This window comes from Anoplopoma fimbria, chromosome 8 (assembly GCF_027596085.1).
Source record: "Anoplopoma fimbria isolate UVic2021 breed Golden Eagle Sablefish chromosome 8, Afim_UVic_2022, whole genome shotgun sequence".
NCBI classification, from domain to species: Eukaryota; Metazoa; Chordata; class Actinopteri; order Perciformes; family Anoplopomatidae; genus Anoplopoma; species Anoplopoma fimbria.
The window spans coordinates 20649546-20671482 of record NC_072456.1 but is presented as its reverse complement, the minus strand read 5'-3'; the positions used below and the strand labels follow the sequence as shown (position 1 = coordinate 20671482).

The 21937-nt window shown below is 42.7% G+C and overlaps 1 protein-coding gene across 1 annotated transcript in view; it reads left to right on the top strand.

The window, feature by feature from the left end:
- Window positions 1–21937, top strand: part of cpamd8 (C3 and PZP like alpha-2-macroglobulin domain containing 8) — a 41385-nt gene that overhangs the window by 4253 nt on the left and 15195 nt on the right. Inside the window, 27 exon segments of the mRNA XM_054602791.1 lie at window positions 115–280; window positions 661–713; window positions 1343–1360; window positions 1974–2028; window positions 2285–2398; window positions 2727–2811; window positions 2973–3081; window positions 3337–3564; window positions 3719–3889; window positions 3981–4109; window positions 4569–4767; window positions 5105–5286; window positions 7187–7336; window positions 7463–7624; window positions 7737–7879; window positions 8512–8574; window positions 9700–9931; window positions 11486–11639; window positions 13224–13354; window positions 13533–13584; window positions 13735–14033; window positions 15298–15366; window positions 15456–15612; window positions 15791–15967; window positions 17253–17334; window positions 20879–21035; window positions 21227–21301. Coding sequence (XP_054458766.1) covers window positions 115–280; window positions 661–713; window positions 1343–1360; window positions 1974–2028; window positions 2285–2398; window positions 2727–2811; window positions 2973–3081; window positions 3337–3564; window positions 3719–3889; window positions 3981–4109; window positions 4569–4767; window positions 5105–5286; window positions 7187–7336; window positions 7463–7624; window positions 7737–7879; window positions 8512–8574; window positions 9700–9931; window positions 11486–11639; window positions 13224–13354; window positions 13533–13584; window positions 13735–14033; window positions 15298–15366; window positions 15456–15612; window positions 15791–15967; window positions 17253–17334; window positions 20879–21035; window positions 21227–21301 — 3612 coding nt within the window.

Here is a 21937-nt window from a genome sequence, read left to right as displayed (position 1 = left end):
TCCTTCCCCCACTGACCTCATTTTTCTTTTGGTAAATCCATCCCTGATCCACTTTGTGTTTGCTTTTGTGTGTGTTTATATATATGTGTGTGTGTGTGTGTTTTTGATCACCAGGTTCCCTCCGGGCTGAGAGGCCAGGCCCATCTGAAGGTGTGGGGGAACCGTCACCTCACAGAGGGAGGCTACATCTTCCACAACTACACCACCGTCACAGTGGAGAGCAAGGGCACAGCCGTCTTCATCCAGACTGACAAGCCCGTCTACAAACCCAAACATAAAGGTTCCCTCATTGTGCACCTGCTAGTTAATCAGTTAATCACTGCACAGACATGCACAGTATTCAGGCTCATTTTTAGGATTTTGTCATAGAATCAAACTTGGTTGATGAAAAATCTGTGAAAAGATGCCGTCATGTTGATGCTGGGTTCAAACTGAAGAAGAAAGATGGTGATCCTGATAGGAAGTATGGTTATATTCTGATTGGGATGTAGAATTTTTAAGCATCATCACATCAATTCCAACAGTCAGTTTAATAATTTGATCCATGATGGTCCATAGATTCATTGATCCGAAAAATAAATTCTAGTTTATGTACATAATGTTTAAAAGGGGGCAAACCTGCTGCATGTTACAATCTTGTGTTTCTTTCTCTGCCTTCAGTGTTCATCAATGTCTACACAGTCACCCCTGATCTGAGGCCAGTAAATGACAAGGTAAGTCAAAATAGATTTCACGTTGAAGGAAATAAAGTTGCACCTTAAAACATTGCAAACACTACACCCCACTCTTTGATGCCAGCCGGGCAAATAAACCATAAAGAAAAAAGATATGTGGTTAGATCTGTATTGCAAAAACACAAATAAATACAAATTATCAATGTCCAGATCTGTGTTTACATTATACAACTGATACATTCACCTTTTTACCATATCACCTCGGCAACAGGAAAACATGATATCTAGCAAAAACATACTTTTCCGTCTCTAATTGGTGGAGTTCAGAGGAGAAGCCTGGTCTGCCCTGAATGCTGAGAAATGTACAGTTACCTATTTACAGGAGCCAAGCGAGAGTCATTTCTCTTGGAATGTTAGCTAAGGCTCCAAATATACTGTGCAACTGTGCAGACAGACGGTTTATTGATGTTTGCAGCTATAAAGGCCCGCTGCTGCTACAGAGCAATACTCACTTTCACAGATGGATGATTGTTGGATAAGGAATGAGCGGGGAGAAGCGTTGGGCCTAGGATCCTCTCTCTCTCTCGGCTTTACATTTTGTAGCTTATTCCTAATGTCTTGTTCTTGTCTTTCTCTCTTTCTTTCTTTCTTTTTTCTTTTTTTTGCAGATTGAGGCGTATGTTTTGGTGAGTGGAGGCTGGCGGGACCACCCAGGGGACAGTGGCAATTTTAATTCCCAGCCTGGTCGGAGATTACAGAGCAGGAGTCAGGGCAGCTCACCTAGATAACAGGGTGCTCTTTGGAACTGAACAAGGATAAACAACATGAAAGGAATCCGTTCTCCTCTCGTCTCTTGGTTTTGTCTTTATCAGTCCCCCACAACCCCACACACACACACACACACTGTGTCTCCCTGTCTCACACATACTGGCCCTACTCATTTATTGTCTCTTTTCCCAGATCTTGAGTTTTTTTTGTAGATCAAATAACATGCTGCCGCTTCATAAGAAACTTAGGGAAGCCCATGCATAACTTATCGATAGCGCTTAGATGTTTTTAGTTTTTTTACTACTAGAGCCTATGTTTCACCTGAGGAAAAGTTATGGAAGTATTTTGACATTTGTCTGAGACAGCAGCCAGGTCTCTGGGTCAAGTTCAGTTCAAGCACTTTTAGACCTGACCCAATATTAAAATATGAGACATTACCACTGTGTAATGACAATATGCAAACACTAACGTAAACCCTTAAATGTGAAATGAGTAATCTTAACACTGGTTGTGGAACTTCTCATCTGACAGGATCCAAGAGGATCCAGGATGGTCCAGTGGAAAAGTCTCAAATCCATCTGTTGTGGTGAGCCACGTCTTCTAAAATGTCTTTGCACTTTCATTGTGCAGCATATAGATTACATTTTTACTACAGTGTTTCTGTTGGTAATATTTTTACTAAAGTGATAATACATATATTTGACATGTCATTTTTGTGCTGCTCATAAAAAAGAGAGTGAGGAAACTCGCATATCAGGAGTGTATACGGTGGTACGGATTTGGTTGATCTCTGTCCATTATAAGGGCATTGAAGGTGTTAACTACGTTTCTCTGTCCTCTAGGCGTTGTGAACATGAGCTTCCCTCTGTCTGACCAGCCCGTGTTTGGAGAGTGGTTTATCTTTGTGGAGGTGCAGGGCCACACCTATAACAAGTCCTTTGAAGTGCAGAAATATGGTGAGACCCTGCACGTACAAGAGAGTTACGCACAACAGTTAGTTCACAGTAGTTCTTTAAAGAATACATTGTCTTGTAGTTCTTTCTTGAGTTTTTATTTCTATTAGTAATATATTTGTATTTTATTTTCAGTGTATTTTATTTTTTTAATTGTCTTTGAGGAACAAATTCCCCTTTAAAAGGTCCATTGAATGTTCCAGAAATAAAGAAGCAAACGTCGCATTATTCTAAGCCACTTATAGAGCGTACACGGCATTATAAAACAAAAAAAATACAACCAAAATTTAAATCATGTAACTAAAATACTAATATGTCTCCTCCCTCACAGTGATGCCCAAGTTTGAGCTGGTGATTGATCCACCACACTACATCCGTGATCTGAGCACATGCGAGCAAGCTACTGTCAGGGCCAAGTAAGTCGCTTAAAATGATTCAGAGAATATATCAAACAAAAATGTACCCTTTGCTTTTGTTGGAACACGTAGCTGTGTTTTAGTACATTCATCATACTTTTTTTTCCACTGACCTTGGCTGCCTTGTAGATGTAGAGCTCTGACATGTCAATGTTGCACAGGTACACCTTTGGGAAACCGGTGACGGGGAAGTTGACAGTGAACATGACGGTGAATGGAGTGGGCTACTACCGTCATGAGATGGGCCATCCTGTGATTAAAACCATGGAGGTCAGTTTATTTACTCCGCAGGCAACATATATTCATATTCTGCGTGTTAAATGCTCCTGTTAGGGAATTTGCTAGCATATTAAAGGCTTGTATTGAAATAAGAGTGTGTTGTCTGAATCGCTATTTGGGGCTGAATTTAGTTAATATTATTATTATCATACATACATTGAACATAATTGTTATTATGTGCGATTGGAGCTCCGGCACTAGAATTACGTTCCACTCAACGCCGCATCGCTCCTCTCCCGTTCCCAGATCAAAGGCTCGGCAAACTTCAGCCTGTGTGTCAAAGACATGATGCCCTTGGATGTAGCCGATCACTTCAGGGGCACCGTGAGCATCTGGGCGTCGGTGAGCAGCGTAGACGGGAGCAGGCAAACCACTTTTGACGATTCAACACCCGTCCATAAGCAGCTCATCGACATCAAGTACTCAAAGGACACGCGCAAACAGTTCAAGCCTGGTCTGCCTTACAAAGGGAAGGTGAGACGGCAAAATGTAGCTTTTGAGTCTGTAGAGAAACAACTACTGTATGTAGTTCATAACCAGCTTTAATGTCTGTCAGCTGGTAACTATAGATAAACCAGGCTGGTGAATATTTACCCTGTCGTCTGCTTTTTGTATTCTCTCCCTGTAGATTGAGGTGACCTACCCAGACGGGAGCCCAGCTGATGGGGTGAGGGTGCGTGTCAAGGCAGAGCTGACCCCCAAGGACAACGTCTACACCAGCGAGCTGATTTCCAAAGACGGCCAGGCCACCTTTGAGATCCCGTCCATCCCCACTGCTGCCCAGTATGTCTGGCTAGAGGTCAGTAGCGGTAGGGTTAGTTAATATAAACAGGGTGAAAAGAGAAGGTAATTTGAAGCAAAACTTTATCACATTTTTTTGTTTGGCATAGACAAAGGTGACATCCATCGACGACAAGACAGTAGGAGACCAGTACCTGCCCAGCTACCTGTCCATCAGTAGCTGGTACTCTCCCAGCAGGTGTCACATCCAGATTCAGAGCCCCAGTGCTCCACTCAAGGTCAGTGCTGAATCCTAAATGTCCTGCAATTATTATCTTCAGCATCCATATTGTTGGTTTTTCTTTCTAACTTAATATCAGACCATTTTTATCAAAAGACAATATAATACCTCATTTTGCCAAAGTGTCATAAGATAAGATAAGATAATCCTTTATTAGTCCCGCAGCGGGGAAATTTGCAGGATTACAGCAGCAGAGAGGATGGTGCAAACAACAGACATAGTAAAAACAAGATCAAAACAAGTATTGTAAATAAGTAATCACACAGTAAAGAATATTTAATAAATAAGTTAAAAAGTTAAAAATCCACAATAACTAAAAATATTATCTATACAGACAGAATAATTATTGTATAATTATTGTATTGCACAGATTTTTGATATTGCACAGATTTATATATATTTATGTATACCAGTGACTGAATGATGTCAGAGTATTTGCGTCTCTCTGCATGCATAGGTCGGCCAAGAAGCAGAAGTTGCATTCAAATCCACCTGTCCCTGTAACTTCACCCTGCACTACGAGGTGGCGTCCAGGGGGAACATCATCCTGTCGGGACAACAACCGGCCAACCTCACAGCCTCGCACCGAGGAAAACGGGCGACGGTCACCTTTGACAAGAACATTCACTCCACCCAGCTGCCTCCCTCTGCCACTGGTGAGTGTGTTTTTATTTTTATCCCCTGGATTATGATAGATTTAAGATGTATAGAAAAACCTTTTAGGAGTCCTGTTTTTTTTTTTTTACTCTCAGCAGCATGTGCTAGGAGTTAAAATGTCTGAGCATTAAGCCTTAAGAGGTTTTTTAGTAGCAGCCCGTTATGTAAGCATCACACAGGGCCCAGCCTTTTCCCTGTGATTCTCCTGATTGTTCCTTTGATTGAGTATGATTGAGTGTCCAAGCATCTTTATCACAGATGTCTTTAACATCAGAATATCTAGTCTGATGAAGACTGTGTCATCTCCTCCCCCCACCCTTTCTGTCACAATGCCAGGTGTTGCTGGCTCCTCCTCCTCCTCCCAGGCCGAGATGGACAGCTGTGTGTCGTATCTGCGTTTCCCCGTTAGCCACAGCATGGCACCACTCAGCCGTCTGCTGGTCTACTACGTGAGGGAAAACGGCGAAGGCGTAACGGACAGTCTGCAAATCCCGATCCAGCCCGTCTTTGAGAACAAGGTTTGCATTATCCTGAAACATACGGCTTCAATGTTCATTGTGAAAATACTGAAAGGTCTAGTTTCTGCTCTTCCCCTGCCTATTCTTTATAGGCTTTATTTAAGAGAACCAGGATATAAATTATATCCACAAATACATACACAGAATATATCAATAAGAACATACAAAATAAACTAAATACAGGTTTGTCTAGGTATTAGGTTGAGAACAATGTTGGTTCCCCCTTCAGCCATGACTTAGTACCTCACTTCCATACTTTCACATTCTCCTTTAAACGAGAGGACTGATATGTCCAAATGAGGTTTTGCGTTATGCAATACGATGTTGCTGTTTATGGAGGCCCGTGTTTTGACTTGGTGTGCTGGTGTCTTGTAACAGATTAATCACGCAGGGAAGGAGCTTGACCATGTGGGCATTTCAAAATAAGCTTTAAGTGGAACATATTGCGTTTTTCCCATGGTGATCTACACACAGATATGCTTTAAGTATCCCGAGAAGTCATACACGTTGTTATTTAAAAGACAATATTCAACCCAGAAAAAAGCCAGTGTACCCTGCTTCCCTCTGGAAAGCGATAAAGAAGTATCAGCTGCCAAACAGCAGGACTTCAAAACAGCTTCTTTCTTCTGGCCATGAGACTCCTTAATTCATCCTCCACCCTCCATATATAATATATATTTTTGTTGTTTTCTTTTATATGTAGCAAATTGGGACTACAATCTGAATTCCGTTGCGCAACCCTGTCGTACAATCACAAATAAGAACCTTCTAACCTTGTTACATTAACACACATTAATGAATTAAAGCTATGATAGCTGGGGGAAGTAAGTCCTTGCCCAAACATTGATGTTGGATGTGTCTTTGGTATAATAAAAACAGCTTTATTAATAATTAATAAAAAACCTGTAAAAGTCAGTATATATGTGTTGGAGCAGAGGCCAAGTATCCATGCACCAGCTCTGTCCACAGTGTAATGTCTGTAAACAAACAGCTGTGTTGGCCTGGGAGCGCTCCCCAGTTCCTGCCTGCATTAGGTGGAGTTAACTCCCTGAAGTATTTACAGCTCCCTGGTATGCCATTACAACACTCTGTGTGTGTGTGTGTGTGTGTGTGTGTGTGTGTGTGTGTGTGTGTGTGTGTGTGTGTGTGTGTGTGTGTGTGTGTGTGTGTGTGTGTGTGTGTGTGTGTGTGTGTGTGTGTGTGTGTGTGTGTGGAGGAGGAGGCGGGGGGGTTGTAAGGGCATGATGAGACAGAGGCCACGCAGGCCGCAGGCAGATGAGTGGGGTCGTGACAGCGGAGGATGACAGGTTACAGAGTGGTGAAAGGAGGGCAGCGGAACCGATTAACGGGGCTAATTTGTGACTGCGCGCTGCTGAAAAATAGTTTTTGAAGTGTGAAAGTTTATGGGCGACTCTCACCGTTCCTCCCTCTTTCAAAGGCTGTAGTTTTCCACTCTCTGTCCTCATGTTTCCCACCACATCTTACAATTCAACACTATAGGATTTATGTTCGTCGACTGCGTTTGATACAAAAACATTGCCACTTAAGAATTACCAGGCAACACTGCCGTCTAGTGCTGGAACATTTAGTCAATTCATTAATTGGAAAATAAACTGAAAATGAATCCCAGGTTCCATCTTTTCAAATGTGAGGATTTTTTCTCCGAAAATTGTCAGTTTGAACTATTTTCTGACATGTTATAGATTCAATAATAAATGAATCAATGGACCAAAAAATCTATCAGCAGATGAATCAATAACTAAATAATTGTTAGTTGCATCCCTACTTCCAACTATTTGTTGAGGTTGAACACACAATATTGGGGTCTAAACAGCTGGTTGTGTAAATGCTGTCTTGTCCATAGTCACGTTATAGTTGAAATGTGTTGTTTGGTTTGCAGGTGTCTGTTTCTCTGTCAGCTAATGAGTCGATGCCAGGCGACCCGGTGACCCTGCGTGTCCGTGGAGAAAAAGGCTCCTGTGTGTGTGTGGCGACGGTGGATAAAAGCCTTTATCTTTTAAAGCCTGACTTCCAGCTCAGTCCAGACAAGGTCGGTCCTGAGTTTACAGTGATATTTTCATTATGTCGGCCTTAAAATGTGACTGAATCTTTAACGAAGTCTTGTTGTTTTTCTTAAAACTTATAAATGAATGAGGTTTTTGTTTTTTTTTGGCAGGTGTTTAAAGAGCTGGCAGATTTTGACGTTTCGGATGCCTTCGGCATTCCCAAAGACGACGGACACTTCTGGTGGCCCGGGCTGACATCGAAGAGACGCAGGCGCTCCTCTGTGTTCCCGTGGCACTGGGACATCACCAAGGACGCACGCTTCGCTTTCTCAGTGAGAACACACACTTAGTTAAAGAGCCCACAGTGGTGGTATAGGTATAAAAAAAATAGTAATAATTGTGTGTTTGTGTGTGTGTTTTATTCTCTCTCTATGTTTAACACAGGAAACAGGGCTGGTTGTGATGACAGACATGGTGAGTTTAAACCACCGGCAGAGCGGAGGCATGTACACCGACGAGGCCGTTCCCGCCTTCCAGCCGCACACCTCCACCGTAGTGGCTGCCATGCCCTCTCGACCCACCACCAGGTAAATGACCTGCTTCAGAAATTGTTTTTCTCGACTGAAAGACCTTATGGTTATTAAATAGAAAAAAAACCCAGAGCCTTTCTCGGAATCCTTCTGTTGGGATGGCCCCTTTAAGTTTTGGGATGGCCTCTCTAAACACTTAGGGTCCTTGTGTTTGAGTAACTTATTCCACTCCTTGATATCGGATGGAAGAAAACAAGTTAGTGATGAAAATTTACTTTGATCTCTGACCGGACCACACAGTCGCTAAAGCATGTACTTTTCTGAAAACAATTAATTTGAGAGCAGACCCTCAAGAGAGCAACAATTACTTAATGCCAATTATATTGTAGTAATACACATTCCAGTGTTTGCCGTGCCTGGGATGAATCGGGATTCCAAAATGAGTAATGAAAGAAGAAAGAGAAAAACATGACAAAAGAAATTAGTAATGTTGGTTTGTCCAAACTTTAGGTCTGCATTCCTTATTGCCACGAATGATCATCATGCTAGTGATGAACATTAAACACATGACGTGACTAGAAGAGATTGTCAGTGCGGAATGCAGAACAATACATTTTCCAATTATGGTGTTGTTTTTATTGTGAGCAGCTGAGAACTTTTATTGATGTCAGCTTGTGTTTTGGTTGCAGAGCAGAGAAGCGTCGGCGCACATTTTTCCCAGAGACTTGGGTGTGGCACTGCCTCAACGTCAGGTATTTAAATCTTTGTATAAATATTTTGCTTGTGTGCGTGTGCGTGTGTGTGTGTGTGTGTGTGTGTGTGTGTGTGTGTGTGTGTGTGTGTGTGTGTGTACGTGTGCGTGTGTGTTACATGCCCGTGGCTAGAAATATCAGGTGCACCAGATTGTCTATACTTATATGGGATTTAGTCACAATCCAAAGCACTAAGGAGAGTAGAGAAATGCAGATGGGGGAAGAGAAGAGAGAAGCAAACATTTAAAAACTGAGGACGAAACAAAGAGGAGACAAAAGGAATAAAACATCCATGAAGTGTAAGAGGAGACAAGGATAGGTAGAATAGGAGGAGGAAAGAAAAAACGAGGTTTGATGAGAATAATATAAGTAAGAAGAATAAGAAAGAAGAGGGGAACAGAATTTGGGATAAGAAAAAGGTTGCAGGAAAGACAAAGTGAAGATTGAAGTGAGAAGAGATGAAAGGTGAGGAAAGGTGTGAGAGGAGCCTGATGTTCCATCACTCCAGCAGCGTCCAGCATCCCCCCCCCCTCTCTGGGTGTGAATGTGCCTCATTTAAAGTGGGCGATCTTGGAACAGACTTCTCTCAACAGCTCCCTCCATTTATTTTCAGCCAACATAAATGAACTGCCCATAGATTTCCATATGCTTGATTCCTTTGGATGGGTCTCCAGCTCTGCCTAATTTCCTGCGAAGTCCAAAAGCTCTGATTTCCCTTAAAAGTCCATTAAAGTGGATTTTGGGCAACTTTGATCAAAAGGAAGGGCGTACATAGAGTTTTTTTCCAAGTTTTATTACGCCCTGTGACAGCTTGCCAACACCAACATTAAATATGCGTTGCCAATAATGAGCTCAGTCCGTTTCATCCATACAAACACATCCGGTCAACGCCTGACTGTCCCTCACACCTATCCGTGTCAGAGTGTTTGCTGTAGTTACATCCGTGCAGGTGTTGGTGTTGACACAGGTGTTACTACCATAAAAGTGATCCACACTGATTCATCAAGCTCGTCCTTGTAGTCTGTGCCTTTTTATTAAGCAACCATGAAAGGATGCTTAAAAAAATCTTTTAAATTCACTCTCCAACTAAGCCTCATGTTGTGCCTCAACACGTGTCACTTTCAGCTCTGAGACCGGCGAGGCTGAGCTGCGATTGGATGTGCCCGACTCCATCACCACTTGGGTGACGGAAGCTGTCGGCCTGTCGGAGGAAAAGGGGCTGGGCTTAGCAAAGAGGGCGGAGCTTCGTACCTTCAAGCCCTTCTTTGTCGACTTCACCTTGCCCTACAGCCTAATCCGAGGGGAGCAGACCAAAGTTCCCCTCACTGTCTACAACTACCTGCCGACCTGTGCTGAGGTAAGATGATGAATGAGGCGGCAGATGGACAGGAAGCAGCTTACATTTCCACAGTGCAGCATATGTGTAATAACCCTCGTCAGCAGTCGCCTTCACACAGTACATAACTTACATCTTACTACTATAGATACTTACTATCTCAACCCTACTTCTGAAGATGACAAAGGTACTACTTCTTTACAGGGATAAGGCTTAAAGGAACATACTCATGCTTTAGCCCAATACCTTTTACATTTTTTGCATGAAACATTACTGTAACCATCTTCCAAAGGATTGTTTAAGTACATACGGTTTTCAGGGTATTTGCAGGTCTTGAAAAGTCTAAAAGAGCATTGAATTTGTTTCATGATAAAAGGTCTAAGAGGTTATTAAAAAGATTGAATTTGCAAAAGTCTTTCTCTTGCCTTTCATAGGTGGTATGGCAAGCTTCCTAATTGTTTTCCAGGCAGGCTGTTGGGGTTCATTATACTCCTATAAACTAAATCTGAAACCTAAAACAAAAATAAAGATGCATATATGCTGTAGAGGGAGACAAAACAAATAAATAACGGCAAAAAAAAGTGTTCGTTGATATTAAAGGCCCGTCTCAAGCAAGTGTGAAATCTCAGCAATTTTACGCAGTGTAATGACTTTAGCAGATAGCAGAGACACCAAAGTAGAAAAGTTAAGTCCTTCATTCTATACAGCCCGATATTTCATAGTTATCTTTGAGGGCTTTACAATCTATACAATATACCACACGCTCTATCCTCAGTTTAAGACAAAGTATTAGGGAAATGAAGAACGTAGATCACACAGAAGACACAAAGCATCTTGCAGGTGCTGGAAACCAAATCTAAAAAGACATGATTTGCTTCATAGGTGATGAGCTAAAGCATTTGTGTAGAACATGTGTGATGTCAAAACAATATGGTGAACGAGACAAGGCTTGTTATGGAATAAATGAAGGTAATACTCAGGGACTGGAAATGGCTGCCAAAAGAAGCACTGGTCTGTAATGTGAAATTATGAGATTAGCCCAGAGGTATGTTTAAGCGCTCACTTTGAACCGACCTCTTAGTTCTGTCTTGGCCTTAAATGGGTCCATCCTGCGCTCCACACAGATGACATCATGATGTTTGCAGATGAGCCTGTTAAATAGCCTGTGCGTGTGCTGCCCTGATGTCATGTTAGATGAATATACAAACCAGAGTAGCCCTTCCTTTGATGTCCACCCCGGCAACATGTGATTCCTATATTTTCTGCTCGGTTATTTACGACTTGTGGCGTGTGGATGAAGAGCAGTTAAGAGATCCCGCTGCATTACCGAGCCCTTTGTGAAAATTGGACGATGAGAGGAACATAATCCTTCAGGGAGCTTGAGAAGCATGAGTCAGTCAGCATGGAAAATTCACAATGTGATTTAAAAAAAAAATTCTCCCTCGCTTTCGGGGCTTTGAGGAGAACACGCTATATGAGGGAGGGGCGTGCCGGCAGAAATGATGTCATTGTAGCCTGTCAGAGGAGATCAATTGCCGCTGATTTGTCTCTTCCTCTCTACTTCTCCTCTCTCAGGTTCATGTTAAAGTCTCAGTTCCGAAAGGGATCAAGTTTATTGGCCACCCTGGAAAGCACCACCTCACCAGGAAGAAGTGTGTCGCTCCTGGAGAGGCTGCACCTACGTCCATTGTGTTGTCTTTCACCGAACTGGGGGCCGCAAACATCACAGGTAGTCAACCCAATTTTATAAAGGACATTTCATAAACCACCAGTTTTTCCTTAATTTGTACATCATAAAAACACCCTCTGTCGTTTGACCCTTGATTTTGAAAAGGAAAAACTCCCCCAAAAAGACCCTTTTAATGTTGAAATCAAAAATAAATGAGGATTCTCGATTTTTCTCTCATGTATTCCATCATTTTAAATATTTTTATAGGCAGGGTTGTAGGGTTTAAACATTATCCTGTTCCATGCACATGTTTTCATTATGTCATGACACTGCCAGTTGCAAGGCAAAAATTAGACAGCTAATTCAGGTAAATTGGCCAGATATCAGGCGTTTCTTTTGGAAATACTTGAGACATGTATTTTCTCCCAGCAAGCATTTTCACTGTTGTTCAGTGTAACAGAAAAAATGTGTTGTTGTACTTCTTTTCGTCACACATAGTAACAAAGCACCTTTATATTTACTTAAAGACTTAAAGTAAAGTCAAAGTAAAACAATATAGGATCAACTATTCATATATCCCACTATCCCTGTCGCTTTATCAGAGCAGGATCAGGCTCAGCCTTTGTTTTGAAGGTATGTGTAAGAGTTTTGATGCTAATGTAAACAACACAGATTAGATTGTGCTGTATCATGGAAATAGAGTTACTTGAATTCTTATTTGGCACAGCCACTTGAGAAAATATAATCCTTTTACCAGGACGTCAGAGCTCTCAGTGTGATGCCTTTCAAAAAGCCAAGCCTTTGACTTAAGAGAGCTCTGCGGGCCAAGAGGGCTGAGCTGTGTGTGTGATCTGGTCACCCACCCAGAGTTACAAACAGTCCCCTCCAGAACGCATGTGAGAACAAAGCAGGCCGGCAGTGGGGGAGCAACCGGAGCTGTGCTGTGACACTCAGTGGCATGTTGATGAGTTTGCAGGTCACTGGCGGTCAATGGGCCCCCCATGGCCCCACTCCTTGTCCCCTGGCCCCTTGTGTTTCCCTCTCAGTACACACACACAAAGAGACGCCACTGGCACACGGCCACATTTCCAATGTGCTCCCCAGGAACAGAACTGGGAGTCCTGGTAGAGACATGTTTGTCCTGTGTAACGTATGTTGATGTCCACAAATGACATTGGAAATATGGTCATATTAAGTATTACTGACTTTTGACCTCACAAACACTTTTTGATGAAATCTCTTGACATTTGACAACATTGTTAAGATATATATATTTCTAATAACCACCCCATAAAGAGTGACTTTTAAGTACTTCATATAGGATGAGCCTTAATGTCTAGATTGGCAAAGGTCAAAACATGATGCCCGGTAGTCACAAATACTCTGAGAAGTACTATGTAATGATAATTATAAACAATTTGAACTACAAATCAGCTCCAGGCAGACATATTTAAAGGGCTTAACCCTCAGCCCCAGTGCTCCCAGCCTTACTGTTAGCATTTTATTTAATAACATATACTGAATATAGACGGGGACAATGACTCACGTCTAGCAATGCTCCGCAGACATACCGCACAACGAAAGCGGTGACATTGTGCATTTTGAAATAAGGAAAGCTGATTCTGTTCTCTGCTGCCCCGATAGCTCGTGCTACCGCCTACAGTGAACCAAGCTGCTGTTCGGATGGATTCCAGACAGGCAAAACGGGTAACGACGTGGACGATAAAAGGACCCCAATTGGCCTGGATTTTGTCCGCAGGACTGTCCTGGTGGAGGTGAGAACGTTGATGTTGATCAATGTCACTTGATAGAGAAGGCTTGCTTTTGTGTATTTAAACATTAGGTTTGAATTGTTTTGAGATGATCTGTTGAACCTGTTTTTATTTCTTGATTTATCCCACTTTTTCTGTCTTTCATGTGACTGTTGTTCTCTTGCTCTTACTCTCCTTGTAGCCAGAAGGCCTTCCCAGAGAATACACCTACAGTGTCTTCTTCTGTCCCAATGGTTAGTGCTGATATATTTTCCTGATGTCATATCATTTTTTCAGGAGACCAATGGTAGATCATATTTTTCCTGCTGTATCGTTTCTCTAATTACACTTCTTCAGATGACTTTTTCACTAAACCAAAGTTTATTTCATATTTCCATTCTCAGAGAGAATCCACATTTCCACCCCCAACAAGTATGAGTATCAGTATGTGAAAAAGCCGGCCAAGATGAACCAGTTCCAAGTGGCAGTGAAGACCCACAACGATGCCCACTTTGCCCTCTCCGCTAGCCCCCATGACAGTGCAGAGATGCTAGAGATCGTACTTGGGGGCAGGCAAAACACTCGCTCTTGGATCTCCTTGGGCAAGATGGGCGACCCGCTGATCAGTGCCGCCACACCGGGGATCCTCTCCTGGGACGAGTTCCGCAGCTTCTGGATTAGCTGGAAGGGAGGCGCTGTCCAGGTAAGGAGATACTGTAGAGGAAAGTCAATATAACTTAAAGTGGCCCTATTATGCTTTTCCTGAAACGACTCGATTGAATTCTCTCCTTCACTTCAGTAACTTTATGAGGTCACAATGTTACGGAAGTGACGTAAAACTCCTTCCGGCTAGTTTGTCCCTCAAACAACAAAAGAAGCTCCGGAGGAAGAATTGTTTGAAATGTGAAACGTTGACCAATCACAACAGAGCGGGCTAGCTGAGCCAATCAGAGCAGACTTTGCTTTCTGGAGGGAGGAGCAAGCGCTACAATGGAGCATTTCAGAGAGAGGGTGAGAAGAGGTGCTGCAGGACAGCCAGGACGAGAAAAACAAGGCGGATTATGAGCATTAACGTGTGTAAACATGTTGTAACTGTAACTTTAGATAAAAATATGCACCCGGAAAATAGCATAATAGGGCCCGTTTAAGTAAAAGTGTAGGGCTTTGGTTTTATACAACTTCCATCTCCAGTACTGAAGCTCCCGTGGGTCAGAGGTTGGATAAATATATAAGTATTGGTTTAGTGTGATAGAGTGCTCAACAGCATTTATCAACTGTTGAGCGGGTGAAATGACGAGCACATGGAATGAGGGAATATCCTGCACCAACAAGTGCAACAGATTTGTTCAGATCATAATCGGATGCTCCGGCACAAAGAGAGGAGAGTGAAAAAGACTCAGCAGGCCATGGGGTCTGTGTGTTAGGAGGACTGGCGCCACTTTTACTCGAATGCGTCCTTGTAAGGTCACGCTTAACGGTCTGATGTCCCTGAGGACACCCAGTGATCCGTGGCCTGGTGCTGAATGGCACTCTCTGGCTGGCACACTGCTCCCCGCCTCCAGCATAAACCTCAAACTATTCACCGAAGGCAGCAGTTAAAAGCCTGAGTAGTACAGCCGGATAGGATTTATTTATCTTCTTGGGGATGATGGCAGTTTTGGGTTGAATGAGCTGTGTGGGGCTCGGCCCTGCATGGTCTGGTTTAATTTTATTACGCAATGAAACTCTAGTACCAGAGAGGAAATGTGCTCTACATTGGTCCGTTTGTATGTTTGTGTTTGTGTGTGGGAGGTGAGTGAATCACACCAGCATCACCACGACTTGGCAGAAGGACATTATTAGCGCTAAGTGTGAGGGAGTACACAAAAAAAGCAGCTTTCCAAAAATGGGTTGACTGATTTTTAATGTTTTTTATTTTTGTGTACCTGAAGTGTTTGCCTTCAGCCTGTCTGCATTATTCTCTACAGGTGGGCCATGGTTTACATCCATCCAATGAATCAGTCATCCTCCAGTGGACAGGCCAATTCTCTGGACAGGTTTGAGTCTTTTATTGCATTTATATACTAGTTACAGTGATTTATCTTTACAATTAATAACAAAAATACTAATTTGTTTGTCCATCCAGGTGCGTCACATAGGCTTCTCAACAGGCTGGGGATCAGTTGGGGAGTTTAAGATCTGGAGGAAGGAAGACTCTGATGAGAACCACAACGAGGCCTTCACTCTGGGGGTCCCACACAACATGGTGCCTGGATCTGAGAGAGCCACCGCATTTATGATTGGTAAACTTCTTTTAATGCCTGCATACAAATAAACGTATAATTCCGTGTAAGAAACATTCACATACTGTATCTACTACTTCCATTATACTACATCCCATCTACATCTCTAAAGCCTTTAAGTACAGATCAGAAAAGCCTACATGCGTGTTTTATACGTGTTTGTGTGCTCCTGTATCAGGTGATGTGATGGGGCCGACTCTTAACAACCTGGACAAGCTGTTGCGTCTGCCCTTCGGATGTGGGGAGCAGAACATGATCCACTTTGCCCCCAACGTCTTTGTTCTCAAGTACCTGCAGAAGACCAGGCAGCTCAGCCCCGCGGTTGAGAATGAAGCAACTGACTACCTGCTGCAAGGTAAATATACTGCAATCAGAGCGCATGCTGGTTTTCATAACATGTTGCACCCTTGAAATGATGAGCCCCTGACTAAGCTTTTGAAATAACTATCTTTACCTCTTAGCCTATGACTGAGAAAAGCGCCATACAACTACGAGTCCATTTACCATTTACCATCCTTACCCGCTTCATTCTCAAATCCCGCAGACCTACCTCCAATTAGCGAGCAGCTATTTAAGCAGAGGAAAACAAATTCATCAATTAAGCTCTTAGAGTGTATCATAAATCTCAACAATTAAATCCTTTCTGGCTCCACTTTGGGCAAAAGTGACTTAATGCTGAGCAGAAGGAATTGGGTCTAATTGTTGGCAAGTTGACCACTGTTTTAAGGTTTTCTGGAAACTTTTGGATTCAGGTTTACCTTGGATAATGTTTTTTTTTCTTCGTGGAGCTGTTGATTTCTCAACAGAGAATCCTGGCTGGCACTCAATACTTTGGATCATGGATCGGAACATGAAGCTGGTTGTTGTTATTCAGAGTTACCCACAGCAAACTTTTCTCCTACTCCTCTGTTTTTCTTCACTTCACCCTCCTATACCTTTTCTAGCATACTTTATCAGAGACAGGCTATACTGCAGATGGATGTACAGTAAATGAGTTGTGACTCAGAGGAATTTAAAAAATGTGTACAGAGCCTCATGTTCCCAGAAGAATCCAAATATGTGTCGGTTGTGCATCATTGAAAGTAAGAATTCAGCTGCTGGCTTGTATAAAGAACACGACCTAACGTACTACTATTTCCATATTTATCACAACGTTGTTGGATTTATGTTCACTGCACAAAATACTGAACAAATGTCGAAAGAGCATTTCAGGGTCAGGAAATGCTACAATGATGAAGTGGTGCTTTAACTTGTCTTTACACCACCTGTAAGATTTAGCCCCGAGTTCAGTCTCACCTCGTTGCTTCTCGTTTCCTGCCTGAACTTCAAAGATCACACGAGGAAAGAAATACCCCTACTTAACACGCTGACACTTTCTGAATACAATTTACTATCTGTTTAATCTTCTTTGATGAACTCACCTCCTGCAGTGAGTGTACATCACATACAGTATGTGAGAATCCTATGAAATGCTTTGCGAGCAGTTGCAGTGGTAACAGACTTTTTTTAAATAAAGCATCTGCCGTGATGTATGGAGAAAATGTATGTAAATCATTTTTGTAGTTTCTTACTAACTTTGAGGAACTATTCTTGATGAACGTGCTCTCCTTCCACCTCCCCCATTCTTTATTCTTCTCCAGGCTACCAGAGACAGCTGACCTACAAACGGCAGGATGGATCCTACAGTGCCTTTGGAGAAAGGGATTCCTCTGGCAGTATGTGGTAAGTCGTTGTAGGTGTAGCCGTCAAGGTTTACACAACTCATACCAGCCAATGCTTAGCTGTAGCCACATTCTTCAGCTTTATCTGGGACCTTGCTTGCTGGCCAAAGCAATGAAGTTTTTATCAGATTCTCAGTGCTCAAATTAATCTATTCCTGTTGATGTGTTTAAATCGCTGGTTAGTTTTTCTTCAGAGTGTTTATTTCAGGTTTACACTACCTCGGGGTCAGGCTGGCAGGCAGAGCCATCTCATGATATTTATAAAACTGAATTCAATGCTCTCAATGGGCCCACGCACAGTGTGCATACCTCAGGTTGATTTATGAGCTGAGGTGGGTATTATGATATTTAATAGAGCTAACGCTGTGAAAACAGCAGGTTACATAAACGACAGAGAATCATAAACAAACGGCATAATTGGATCCCTGAGGCAGGCGAAGCTGTCAGGATTTGTTTGCAGTTAATCAGGGTTCATATCCGTGGCACTGGAGCGAGTGGAAGGAGTGGACCCATGCTGCTTTGACCTAGCAGACGACCTATCGGAGAAACAGTTATAAGTTGTTCTGGAGCCACTTCACCAAATGGCTCTTTAGCTTTTTTATTTTTTAACGTGGCCTAGCAAACAGAAGCGGAGCATGCCTCTTAATGACTCACTACCTGGGTGTAATTGGCAACATTAAACTGCTCTTTGAAACCTTGAACTCTTCCTGTGATGACTGTGAGAGGATATGAGGATGTAACAAGCAGCGGTTTGGAGTTTTCTTTGGCAGCCAGGGTAACGACTGTGGGTTGTGGCGGGCGCAACTTAAATGCTGAACCTTCGGTTAACCCTTCATCAGACACTTTATGAATCCATCAACAACATGTTTGCATCCAAAACAAGCCCAGCTCTTGCTTTGGTTCCAGAGTTCAAGGGTAGAGCAGTGGATTTACTGCATGCTTAAAAGCACCCGTAATGCAGTGTTTATGTATTCCAGCTTGTAAAAATGTATCTGAGTGGAAATGGACAGGATCTAATGAAAAGATTGGACATAATGATGATGGCTGGCAGTGATGGTTTGGTGTGCAGGGCTGGCCATCTCCTGTTCCAAGGCTGTTAACACTGCACAGAGTGGGCTGAAAGTTCACTGACTCCATGTAATTCCGAGGCAGAGAGACGGAGACTAGGAACGATGGAACGATGGCGCTGGCAATATGTTTTTAACCCCCGGATACTTTTCATGCTGAGCCAAATGAGAACTGTTGTAAACACAGAAATACAATAATTCCGTAACCACTGACCCCAGCTGAAGCCCATTTAACTGATCATAACCTTAGTTTGAACCTTAACCTTGAGATATAAAGTCACCCCATTTTGATTTTGTAATGTTTCTTCTACAAATATGATAGTACAACTCTCTACAACCCCTCAACTCTCTCGCAGCCCTATTTGAAAATACATTCCTAACAAAGGAAGCTCAATTGTCCATATGTTCTTCCATTTTAGATAACAGAGAAAGCTGAAGTCCCAGCTAAACAAACTTTTCAAAAGTGGGCTCCCTCCTTTTATAATTGTCTCTAAGAGTGGGGCAGTTCGTCTTTTTTTTTTTTCATTTTCTCTGACATTCTCAGTCATTGGCTCTACATGTTGAGGCTGGCATGGCATTTGTGTCTGCCCAAAGACTGATCTGACAGCGTTAGAAGGGTTGGGGGGCTGAATACCAGAGATCGAAAGAACTGATATACTCCGCTGTATTAACCCCGATATATATTTCAAGTCCTGTGCCAAACTGGCAAGCCATCGTTTCTGTCTCTTTTTTTTTTGCTATAGAGCCTGGTGTGTATTTGTAAAAAAATAAAGCCATCTATGATCAACAAACATTAAGAAGGCTTGTCACAAAGCTATAATCTACAGACAGCCTGCAAAAGTAATCATTGGAGTTGAAAATATAGACATATCCACCGAATTATAAATGAGTCTTGAACAGCCACAGGCAGACAATTGCTAACAGATTTCTGGTTTCTTGGTTTATTTTCCCACTTTGGTTGCAATAGTAGCAACCAGCTCAGGGCAGCTACCCCTAATCCCTGTTGAAACCATCCAGTTTATTCTCAGTTTAAGTGATAGACCCTCTGGATGCTCTCTAAAACAGCACACCAGCAACATAGTTGAAGGCAACCACACTTAAACAGGAGTCGGGGAAACCATTTCTCCTAGTCCAAGTCATAACATTCCCCATTAAGCTTATCAAACTAGGCTTTATCATTGGAGCACACCCATGTATTGTCTTCTATTTGCCTTCAGATCTACCCTTTGAAGTATGGAGCTGGATAAGGGGTAGCTCAGAGAGGGAATTTGGAAGTTAGAAAACAGAAGAAGGAAAAAATAACGGGGAGAATCTGGAGAGGTTGACCCCAACCACGGGCCAAGTGGAGGAAGTGAGAATGTCTAGTGCTTCCTTTCTTCCTTCCTAAAACTAAATCATATTTACACTCTCTAGCACCTTTCCCTGGGAGCGGACATTTAAAGCCATTGACACAGTATTACTTAACATTATAAAAATTCCAACAGGCTTGTGGCTTCATCCCTAGTTTTTTCTCCAGGGAGGAATAACATCCATGTTCCAGGCAGGGAAGATTTAGTGTTTCTCTTTATGAGAGCAAAGCTCGTTTTTACCTTCTCATCTCCCCCGATGCTCTTTCTTGGATTGTGCTCTCACTGATGAGCTGTGAACACTACTAGAAACCAGAGCACTAGTTTGTTTATTTCCTCATTTCCATCTTGTGTGTCTCTGCTCGCCTCATCCTATAAGTCGGTTGTGGTCAGAGGGGCGCTGTAATGGAATGTCTCGCTGTCACTGAGGAGTTTGTTGGCCAAAGACTTCATTTTTTGAACCACTGCCGGGAGGTCTGTTGTTTATGGATGAGTGTGTGTTTATTAGCTCAGCCGTGTCCCCCAGGCCTGACCTTGGCCTTTTCCCCGTGGTTCCCCTGGTCCTTCTCCACCGTGGCCCACTAAAACCACCACTCATAAACTTCCAGTTGCACTCCCAGGCCAGCCACATTCACAACCCTCGTCTCTGGGATCCCTGTTTGTGTAAGACGCGGAATGCTTTCGGGGGAAACTCCAACATACAAGCAGAAAGATACTTGATTGGGCCGTGTGAGCTTTCACATTCTGGAGAGAACATCTGCCGCATCCTGTAGTGGTGATCAAGCCCCGCCACACCGTTCTGCACCACTCGCTTCCTTTCTTTTTTCCATTTCCTCAGATCTGTCTGTACAGATCAGTGATTTCTGCATCTATCTTTGACAAAAACATCCCTCCATCTACAGTCTTCTCTATCAGCCCCCCCTCCTCATCTGTTGAAAGATTGAAAGAGTGTAACTGGTTGGGAAACTTCACACTCTGTTGAAAAAAATGATTGCAGTCAAACTCTTTTTTTTGTGGATTTGTCAGCACATGTTTCAAAGGCTCTTAAGATATATCTCCTCTCTTATCTCCTCCTCCCCCCACCTGTCTTTAACTGTCTCGGCCCTCCACCTCCATCTCTTTTTTCCTCTAGGTTGACAGCTTTTGTGCTGAAGTCCTTTGCTCAGTCTCGGGGTTTCATCTTCATTGACCCCGAGGAGCTTCGCGCCGCCAAGTCCTGGCTCATCAAACATCAGCGAGATGACGGCTCCTTCCCCGCCATGGGACGCATCCTCAACAAAGACCTGCAGGTAGGCTTGTGTCTTGTGTCTTGGTGGGGTTAAAAATGTCATTTTTTAAATAAAACTTCAACCCTGTAGGTTCCCCAGAATTTACATGATTTAAAGGAATGATTTATTGGGTAAAATATTTCTCAGAATTCTGTAACGTTCACATTATGGAGGTGAAATTAACTCAAATCTAATGTGTGTTTTGTCCACAGGGAGGGATCCATGGGAAGATCTCACTAACAGCTTATGTGGTAGCAGCTCTCCTGGAGACCGGAATAACCACAGAGGTAAGCAGCCCAACAGAAAAGCAGTTCCACTCTTACTTTAACATCCCTGTAAAAAAAAAACTAAAAAATGTAAATGTTCCAGTTTGCATGATCTGGTCACCTACAGCAGATGCATTGGTGTAAAAATATATTAATGATGTCAGTTGCTTAAACATCTTTTAACCGGTGCACCACCTGTCCCACTTACTCTTCCTACCAGCCTGCTGTATATTTTCGTACAGTTCGTGTATGGACGTATCACTGCATTCCTGATATTTGTGAAGATGGATGTGCTGGCAGTCAGCCTTCTCATATTTGTCATGCCCCAGTGCTGCTAATCTAATATCTAATCACTTTTTGGACCACATCAAAAGATTTGGTCTGACGGGCAGAGACAATTAAGTTCCGTGAAAGACACCTCGGTTGCATTCCTCCCTGTCTCCTTTCTGCGTTTTTTGACTTGTTGCCCTACTTTTCTCTCTGATTTTTGGCTTGCTTTTTCTTTACTCTCTCACTAATCACTTAAAGACATGAGAAAGGGAAGAGTTACAACATCATTATGGTGTAATCCTCCTCGGCATGTATTGCATACTCTGGCAAAATGAAAGCCGCTGTACCTCCGATTGTTTTTCTCTTTGCTCTCCATTTGTCCACATA